At 40.5% G+C, this 10,000-nt stretch overlaps 1 protein-coding gene across 1 annotated transcript in view; it reads left to right on the top strand.

The window, feature by feature from the left end:
• Nucleotides 1-10,000, top strand: part of LOC123515357 — a 47,781-nt gene that overhangs the window by 19,955 nt on the left and 17,826 nt on the right. Inside the window, 2 exon segments of the mRNA XM_045273857.1 lie at nucleotides 6,500-6,675; nucleotides 7,721-7,847. Coding sequence (XP_045129792.1) covers nucleotides 6,500-6,675; nucleotides 7,721-7,847 — 303 coding nt within the window.

The following is a 10,000-nucleotide window of genomic DNA, read 5'->3' as shown; positions in this document are numbered from 1 at the left end:
TTTCATATAATCTTCAAATCAGCCTGTCAATTAAGCTACGTTAGATTAGGTTAGGTTAGGTGACGTTGGGCTTTCTCAGGTTTAATTCCTTGAGTACCATGGCGCGTTTACATATTCATTCTGCTTACTATTTGGTGATTTTTTTACAGCTTCAGAAACTCATGTGGGGATTAAAAGAGTGAAGACTGTTGCCATTTATCTTCTCATCTCCATAAACTCTTTCTAATACATATAAAATGGTGATGTTTTCATATTCATTCTGCTTACTATTTGGTAATTTTTATTCTATAGCCTCAGAAACTCATGTGGGGATTAAAATAGTGAAGACTCTGGCCATTAATCTTCTGACCTCCATAGACCCTCTCTAATGTATGTAAAATGGCCTAATCGTGCACAAATCTCAAAGTAAAAATGCGTCCCAATACTGAAGGGGTTAATCTTAGCGGAGCAAATAAAAAAGAATAATAAGAAGTGTATTGTAAAGGTGAATGTATTGTTCCTGTGTTCTTTGCGTTTGTCTCGTACGTATATACTCTCATTTTAAACTAGCGACCTGTAAATTGCGTAAAGTGAACGGTATAAAAAATACAAAAAATTAGTAAGTGGAATCAACTAGACTATTAACTAACACCATTGGAATAAACACCCCCAAGAAACACATACACATGCAGTAACTTAATGACAAACACTTAACCCCTTCAATACTGGGACACATTTTTACCTTGAGATTTGTGTACTATTAGACCATTTTATTGCCATTAGGAATACTTTATGGAGGTTAGAAGTCTGTACTATTTCAATCCCCTACATAAGTTTCTGAAGCTGTATAAAATCACCAAACAGTAAGCAGAAGTACTGGGACACACTTTTACCTGGAGATTTGTGTACGATTAGACCATTTTATTGCCATTAGGAATACTCTATGGAGGTCAGAAGTCTTCATTCTTTTAATCCCCTACATAAGTTTCTGAAGCTGTATAAAATCACCAAATAGTAAGCAGAATAAATGTGGAAACGCGTCATGGTACTTAAGTGGTTAAAACATTGACACATTTTTAAGATCACCACATTGAATACAAAAAATATTTAAGGTCGAAGCGAAAATCACCAAGCATATCAGAAATTTCACCGCAGATTATTGACAGTGGCACCGTGACCTTTATGCAGTGTGAGGCCAGTGATGATGGTAGCGCTGGTTGTGGTGGTGGCGGCGGCAAGGCTGTAGTGGTGGTAATAGTGGTGGTGGCGCAGCTGTATCGGTAGTAATGGTGGTGGTGATGATGGTGGGGTGGCTGTGAGGTGTACATTAAGCTGGTACTGGCGTTGTTAAGATGGTGTTAATGGTAGTGGTGGTGGTGGTGGTGGTGGTGGTGGTGGTGATGGTGATGGTGGTGAAGGTAGGTTTCTAATTTGTGGTATTGTGTCTTTTGTTTTTCCCCGATCCATTTTTTTTTTTTTTTTTTCGTATTTCTAAAGTATTATTTTTTTTTTTTTTTTTTGCTTCTGATTTGTTCTGGTCAAATGTCATATCACCATATTTTCCTTGATTGTTCTCTTTTTTTAGATTTTTTTTATATTTTTCATCATCACTTGTTTGTTTTTCCTTTTAAATTTCGTTTCTAAGCTCTTTTTTTTATGGAAGTTTTTTTTTTTCATGAGTAAATTTGTAATGTGATTTTTTCTTTTTACCACAATGCCCTATGGATTTGATTTTATTCATCTAGTGTCGTTATTCTTTTTTTTTTATTCCATCTTTGGTTCTTCAACATTTTGTTTCAAGTGTTGCCTTTCTGACTCATTCTTTCCCCTTCAACCTCATGGCTCAGTTTAAGTTTCCCTGCAGGTGTTTATTTGTTTATTTATTGGCTATACTTACGTGTTTTCCTCTCAACTCCCTTCAGTTTTGGTTTCCCTTCAAGTATTGCCTTTGTGTGTCATTTTCTCTCATCAACTCTGTTTCAAATTTTGCTTTCATTTTCCCTCAAGTGCTGTGTGCGTTGTGACTTGTGTATTGCTTCCAGTTTTCATCGAGTGAGCGATTTCTAGTCATATTTCTTCGGTAAGCTTCGGTGTAAAGTGAACCTTCTCGTGAATGAAAGTTATTGAAATCACTGACGTCTCTTTTGGCCAAATTTGTACGTTCATGTGCAGGTAAATTCATATCAACATTTTATTTGTATTTATTTGTGTAATGTTTTGTACGAGTATGGTTTATGTGAAGAATATGTTTTTTTTTTTTTACTACACAATTCACTCTCGTTATTTGTGTCTTAATTTCCTAACACAATTGCAACAAAACAGGTGGATACTGGTGGTGGTCGGACACTAACTGCATGATTTCATAGTATGCTGACAGATGATGAAGCCACAAGCACACGAGAGGGAAAGTATAGCCACATGTCACACACACACACACACACACACACACACACACACACACACACACACACACACACACACACACACACACACACACTTACACACACACGGAAGCACATCATTAATTTCACAACTCTCGCGTACAGTTCTTCTTACATTGTAGCTTTTTACCGCGAACATCCTGGAATGAAAGAGATTTTTTTTTTTCTTTTTACCTTCAGTCGATTCCCTCAAAGTTAAGGCTTCCTTTTACATATAGAGGGGAAAAAGATGCTTATTGTTAGCACTATCTCGTTTTTACTAGTCTGACCCCACAAAGACTCGTATTCTCAAACACTTTTGTGGTTCACCTCCACTATTGCATTAGCCTTTGTCTAAATTTACACGATTTTTTTTAAGGTGTTTTTACGGTTCTAGAGGCAGAGTGACTGTATTTCTACATACTAACTAGAGAAACACTTTTGAAAATCTCGCTTATCATCTCTGTGGCCTTGGAAAACAGTCATGGTAAGAGAGCAGAGCGTTTCTGTAGACGGACCAAAGAAAGAAGAATAAACAGTAGACAATCCGGCTTGTAGGAAGGGGTTTGCAATAAATTGTACTCTAATCTAAAGAAAAAGTTGTAGGATAAGGAAAACGGAAGCTACTCCCTCAATATTAACATGATTTATTACTATGCTTACATATATTAAGATGTTTTTATTCGTCTCGTCACTTGATCTATTCCTCAATCTTTAAAATCCTTCCATGAACAAACACTTAAATTTCCTTTTCTTTGTAAGCGAAAGGATCGAAAACCAAAAGAGAAAAATATATAGAAAAAAAAATTGAAGGCATGTAATGGAATGATGTAATGTAGTAAAAAGGAACCCAACGTCTACTTACACTGAAATAAATAAAACAAAGACGAGGAGAAGAAAGGGAAAAGTTAGATGCAGAAGAAAATGAATAAAAAGCAAAATAGAATGTAAAGACAAGACTGACATGACACAAAGCAGAAGACAAATAGCTACAAAATTGTAACACTCAGAGAACAAAGGAAAGGAAATATGAAGCCAGAGAAGAATAACTGATGAAATGTGTGTGTGTATGTGTGTGTGTGTGTGTGTGTGTGTGTGTGTGTGTGTGTGTGTGTGTGTGTGTGTGGGCATGCCTGTCAGTTTTAATAAATGATGAAGCGTCATTGTTACAGAAAAATATGATTCTTACATCGTGTGAATGAGGACGGTAGGAGAACGAGGAGGAGGAGGAGGAGGAGTGGTTAGAGTAGGAGTAGGAGGAGGAGGAGGAGGAGGAGTGGTTAGAGTAGGAGTAGGAGGAGGAGGAGGAGGGGACGCGAGTGAAAGGAATTTCCACGAATTAAAGTGAATGAACTGGATGAAATATGTGTGTTTGTTTGTATGTGTGTGTGTGTGTGTGAGAGAGAGAGAGAGAGAGAGAGAGAGAGAGAGAGAGAGAGAGAGAGAGAAATGTAATACAATAATATCACAACACACACACACACACACACACACACACACACACACACACACACACACACACACACACACACACACACACACACACAACAGTCATGAAACTCTTTGGCCTTCCTCTAACAAAACATCTCAAAACATCTTGTTGCATATGAGAGAGAGAGAGAGAGAGAGAGAGAGATTATTCACCATATAAAAGACAATACCCTACCCAACCAAGGTCAAACTCAAGGCAGTCTCTCTCTCTCTCTCTCTCTCTCTCTCTCTCTCTCTCTCTCTCTCTCTCTCTCTCTCTCTCTCTTCCGGACACACAAGAAAGCAGATATTACTAATCAAAACAATCATTGAAGCTTATATCATTAGAGTGGTAGGGAGGGCTGGAGGAAGAGGAATAGGAGAAGGAGGAGGAGGAGGAGAAAGAAGAAGAGGAGGAGGAGTAACAGGAAAAAAGAGGAGGAAAACAACGACAAAGATTTAGTAATATTTAACTCAGCCTCCCCACCAAAGCAGTGACGAAAACGAAGACTATTGCATTTTAATCTTCATTAATGAATATGGTAGAAGATAAGCACAAGGCGAGGTAGAGTAAGGCACTGTTGGAAGGAGAGGGGTCGATAAGGCGCGTGACCTGAATATTATGATAGTGGCGGCGGTGACCTGGCCGACGGAGCTGAAAGGAGGTCAGACAGAGGTGAAGGACGGGCCGGACAGGTGGGTAGGGAGATGGACACACCGATACGTGGGTGGAAAGGCAGATGGATGGATAGGTGGCATTAGTAGCGGGGAGATAAACGTTTTCTGAGGGTGCATGGGAGAGTGATGCAGTGACGTGTGGACGCAGAGACAACAGATGGTACGGTATGTTAGTGAGTGGGTAAATAGTGTACCGCTGGTGTAGAAAGCCACATTACCATTACCAAAAGCAGGTTTTAGATTGATATGTTTATTATATATTATGATAAGTCTGATGTCATCCTTGAGAGAGGTGAGAGGGAGGTGATGATAAAAGGAATGGATTGAGGTGTTGATGGAAGAGTAGTAAAGGAGAAAGATCGAAATTGGTATGATACTTAAAGGAAAGGAAAATATGAAAGAACGCCATTAATTCTCTCTCTCTCTCTCTCTCTCTCTCTCTCTCTCTCTCTCTCTCTCTCTCTCTCTCTCTCTCTCTCTCTCTCTCTCTCTCTCTCTCTCTGTGTGTGTGTGTGTGTGTGTGTGTGTGTGTGTGTGTGTGTGTGTGTGTTTGTATGTGTGTGTGTCCTTCAAACTGTTTATTTATCTTAACAAAGCAGAAAAAGAAACGGAAACAGGACTTCCTCATCCTTCATCATCACCACCACCTCCTCCTCCTCCTCCTCCTCCTCCTCCTCCTCCTCCTCCTCCGCACAAATAAGGAGGATGTTTTCTTATCACTGTACAAATAAATGAAAACTAATAAAAACCTACTAAAAGAAAAAGACACGGAAACCAACAAATGCATGCCAATAAACGTGACTAAAAGAGAAGGAAATAGCTCGTTCTGATATGATGTGAAGCGCCAAAGAATTGCAGGAAAACACGTCAATAGCTTGAAGACGCCTTTCTGAAAAGACAAAAGGATCGAAGCAGACTAAGGATGCGAAAAATGATTCACTTATGCTTGTAGGAAGGAAAACCAGAACACTGGGAATATGTTTATAAAAGGAAGTTAACCATTTTAATATTGAGACGCGTTTTTACCAGTTTTGTGTACGAATAGACGATTTTATTGACATCAGGGTCTATGGAGGTGAGGACATTAACGGCCAGAGTCTTCACTATTTTAATACCCAACATAAGTGTTTGAAGATGTATAGAATCGCCAAATAGTAAGCAGAATGAATAAGGAAATGCGTCATGGCACTGAAGAGGTTAAAGGGAAGGACAGAAAAGCAAGTGTTTCCTACAAAATTAGTCTGAAGGTCAAACTGAAGAGGTGGTGAAATATAGGAATGCAAATCAACTTCCCTTATGCTTGAAAGAAGGAAATATTTCTCAAAGGAACAAAAGCTAAGGAGGCTGAACACTACAGAATTTTAGAGGTTTCCTGAAGAGGACAAAAGATTAAGGAACAATGTGGGAGAGAAAAGGAAGATTAACGAATTGGGAGAAGAAACTCGAAATATATCGGGCGAGTCTCCTTATTTCTGCGTATATAAATAACATAATGATAAAAAAATATGTAATTATGAAATGTATGTGCACGCATACGATTACAAGGATTACTACTCTCACAACTTACTATAACTACTACTACTACTACTACTACTACTACTACTACTACCACTACTACTACTACTATTACTACTACTACTGTTGATGCTGCTTAATTTTTGTCACTATCAATAAGGCGGGAGCGGAAGTGACTCACGTTTTGTTAATTACCTTCACTCGTAATAACTTTCACCTGTCTGCCGGGACTCCTCTTCCCTCGTCTCTCATCTCCCTTCTTCTCACCTCTCCTCTTCTCCCTGTTCTTTTCCTTCTCTCAACTCTATTTTCTTTTTTTTTCATGTATTTGTCTACATTCATACCTTCCTTTTATTGCATCTCTTAGTGTGTGTGTGTGTGTGTGTGAGAATACCAATTATGAACAACAGTGACGTGATATATTTTCTGCTTGACAGGTTCGTCCTGTGTGGCACCTTGCTGGCATCATGGGCGGTGGCTGCTGGCGGCGTGACAGACGGAGGGGGTCTGGAGCTGCGGTTGACTGGGCGCGAGGTGCAGGAGGCGGTGGGCGAGGCGGTGGTGCTGGTGCGTGAACAGATTGAAGCAGTAGAACCTCATGTCTTCCACAACGGTAAGCAGACACACACACACACACACACACACACACACACACACACACACACACACACACATGGTAATACTAATTAGGAGTTAATAAGTGTGAAAATTTGACAAACTTTCTTTCACCTGATCTGTATTGACTCTTTCTCTTCCTGTCACTCATATCTTTTAACCCCTTCAGTACCATGACGCGTTTCTGTATTTATTCTTCTTACTATTTTATGATTTTATACAACTTCAGGAACTTACGTGAGGTATCAAAATAGTGAATACTATCGCCATTAATATTCTGACTTCCAAAGACTCTCCCTAATATCAATAAAATGGTCTAATCGTACACAAATGCCAAGATAAAAATGTGTCCTAGTATTGAAGGGGTTAAACAAATGTATACAAGCTTCTCTCTACCAACCTTTAGAACCATTAGTAGCATCAGCCATACGGTTAAGTGGAGAAGGGTAGCCATAGAACCCGTCACGTCATTTATGTGTTGGGAATTTCAGACTCTCTCTCTCTCTCTCTCTCTCTCCCCTTCCGTCAAAGTGAGGTTAGGTTACCACGGTTTCTCCTCCAGTACGTCTGTTGCCTGTCATCACTCCCGCTAATTGTCTTTCGTACTTCGCCCCCTCGATCTTTAACTTCCTCTTCCTGTACCCATCTCTTCTAGTACTTCTATTGTTACTTGTGTGTGTGTGTGTGTGTGTGTGTGTGTGTGTGTGTGTGTGTGTGTGTGTGTGTGTGTGTGTGTGTGTGTGTGTGTCGTTATTTCTTTGTGTTTTGTTCTTTTATAATTTTCTGCTTTGTATCATACATCTTTTTAAAGTTTTTTCTCTTTTCATTCTCTTCCTCTTCCGCTACTGTTAATATCGTCCTCATCCTCATCATTAACATACTCTACTTTTCCTCCTCCTCCTCCTCCTCTCTCCTCCTCCACCGTCGAATCCACACACTTCTTCATCTCTTTCTCACCTCCAAACCAACACCTCTTCACTACACAAGAACTCCTCGCTCCCACTGTACCAGACACTTGACTTACACAGCCCTACCACCCACAGGAGGCAAGCTGGGCCCGGATTCCGCCGCCTACCACTATTACAGTCTCCTGGGCGGCACGCAAGATACGAGAACCATCGCTGCCGTGGCCCTCATCTCACAGACAGCCACGCACATTCTAGCCGTCAGGTGAGAGAGAGAGAGAGAGAGAGAGAGAGAGAGAGAGAGAGAGAGAGAGAGAGAGAGAGAGAGAGAATTTGATACAGGAAATCCCCGGCATCTTTCTCTCTTCCTCTCTCTTTCTCTCAATATGACCTTGGCAAGAGTTTAATGTATGCAACACAGGACAGTGATCCCGAAAGGAACGAGAGAGAGAGAGAGAGAGAGAGAGAGAGAGAGAGAGAGAGAGAGAACTGATTGAAGATGAGAAGAATAGAAATGAGGAGACAGTGAAGCGATAAATCAGATTGAGAGAGAGAGAGAGAGAGAGAGAGAGAGAGAGAGAGAGAGAGAGAGATTTGGTTAGGCCTACAAAATCTCGCTTTGCCTTAGGCCTTCTAACTTGAGGGAGAGGCACTCTCTCTCTCTCTCTCTCTCTCTCTCTCTCTCTCTCTCTCTCTCTCTCTCTCTCTCTCTCTGTGTGTGTGTGTGTGTGTGTGTGTGTGTGTGTCAGTTGCTCAGTCTTAAAGAAAATATGCTGAAAAGTGAAAGCAGAGAGAGAGAGAGAGAGAGAGAGAGAGAGAGAGAGAGAGAGAGAGAGAGCCAAAATAATTGATTTCAAACAATTTATCAATGTTGTTGGTGGGAAAGTAGTGACCGGAGTGAGGGTGGAGGGAGGGAGGGAGGGAGGGTCAAGGAGGAGGAGTGGTGAAGCAAGAGGTTAGGTAACGCAAGCAAGGTCAGGTCATAAGGTCAATTCAAGCGATTCATGACACCTGTTCCATATGACCCTTCTCTCTCTCTCTCTCTCTCTCTCTCTCTCTCTCTCTCTCTCTCTCTCTCTCTCTCTCTCTCTCTCTCTCTCTCTCTATCTCTCTCTCTCTCTCTCTCTCTCTCTCTCTCTCTCTCTCTCTCTCTCTCTCTCTCTCTGAATATTACTCGATCTTTTCATTCTTTTCTCTCTCTAATCCTTTTTTTTTCTTTATTCATACCATGTAGACTTTCCACGGGAATTTATGGGCTAAAGGGGATACTTTTTTGGGGTCCCTCCTATCTCAAAGCCCACCCGCTAGGAAACCGTTGCCCCGAGTGTCCGTGGACAGGATTGGAACCCGTGGGCTTGGAGACCCCTCGGACCCCCAAAGCACGCATGGTTCTGCTGTACCCTTCACACTGAACTTCCCTTTGGCTCTGAAGTTTAGACTATAGTTTTCGTTTACCATTAACTTCATACATTTCATTCTTCTTGTCTTTGTATTATTCATTGCGTCATTATTATCATCATCGTCATCATCATTACAGTAATAAAAAAAAAATCAAAATAAGGAAAATACACTTTAACCCCTTCAATACTAGGAAACATTTTTACCTTGAGATTTGTGTAAAATTAGACCATTTTTTTGACATTAGGAAGGGTCTACGGAGGTCAGAAGATTAATGGCTACAGTCTTCACTATCTTAATCCCCCACATGAGTTTCTGAAGCTGTATAAAATCACCAAATAGTAAGTGGAATGAATATAGAAATGCGTCATGGTACTGAAAGGGTTAAACATGACATATTCCATTGTTTTTTTTTTGTAGTAATGGTTGAGTGACAGTGTGGAGAGGCACTGTCTAGCCATTGGTACGTAGAAATTGGGACGTAAAGACAGGAAAATTTTATTGAAGTATTGTATCGTTAACTTTCGTTGTTATTGTTGTTATTGTCGTTTGTACATGTGTGTCACAGTGTGTATGTATGTATGTGTTAGGTAGTAGCGTCCCATATAGGTCCATGAATGAGTAAATGTGTGTATGTATTCGTTGTCTAGTAGCTTGCCATAAAGGTCCATGAGCGTGTCAGAGTGTGCATGTATTCTTTGTGTTGTAGCGTGTAAAAGCGTTCATGTATTCTTTTGTGTTAGCGTGCCATAAAGGTCCATGAGCGTGTAAAAGTGTGTATGTATTCGCTGTGTGTTAGCGTGCCATAAAGGTTCATAAGCGTGTAGAAGTGTGTATGTATTCGTGGTGTGTTAGCGTGCCATAAAGGCCCATGAGCGTGTAGAAGTGTGTATGTATTCGCTGTGTGTTAGCCATAAAGAACTTTTTAACATTCTGCCGATGAGAGCGACGTTCACTGAGCCGCCACTCACTCATTTGTTTAGTCCCACTGGTCAGGTTAGATCCAACTCACTTTCTTCA

The sequence above is a fragment of the Portunus trituberculatus genome, chromosome 39 (genome assembly GCF_017591435.1).
Source record: "Portunus trituberculatus isolate SZX2019 chromosome 39, ASM1759143v1, whole genome shotgun sequence".
In the NCBI taxonomy this organism is placed as follows: domain Eukaryota; kingdom Metazoa; phylum Arthropoda; class Malacostraca; order Decapoda; family Portunidae; genus Portunus; species Portunus trituberculatus.
This window is presented reverse-complemented; position numbering and strand designations above follow the sequence as displayed.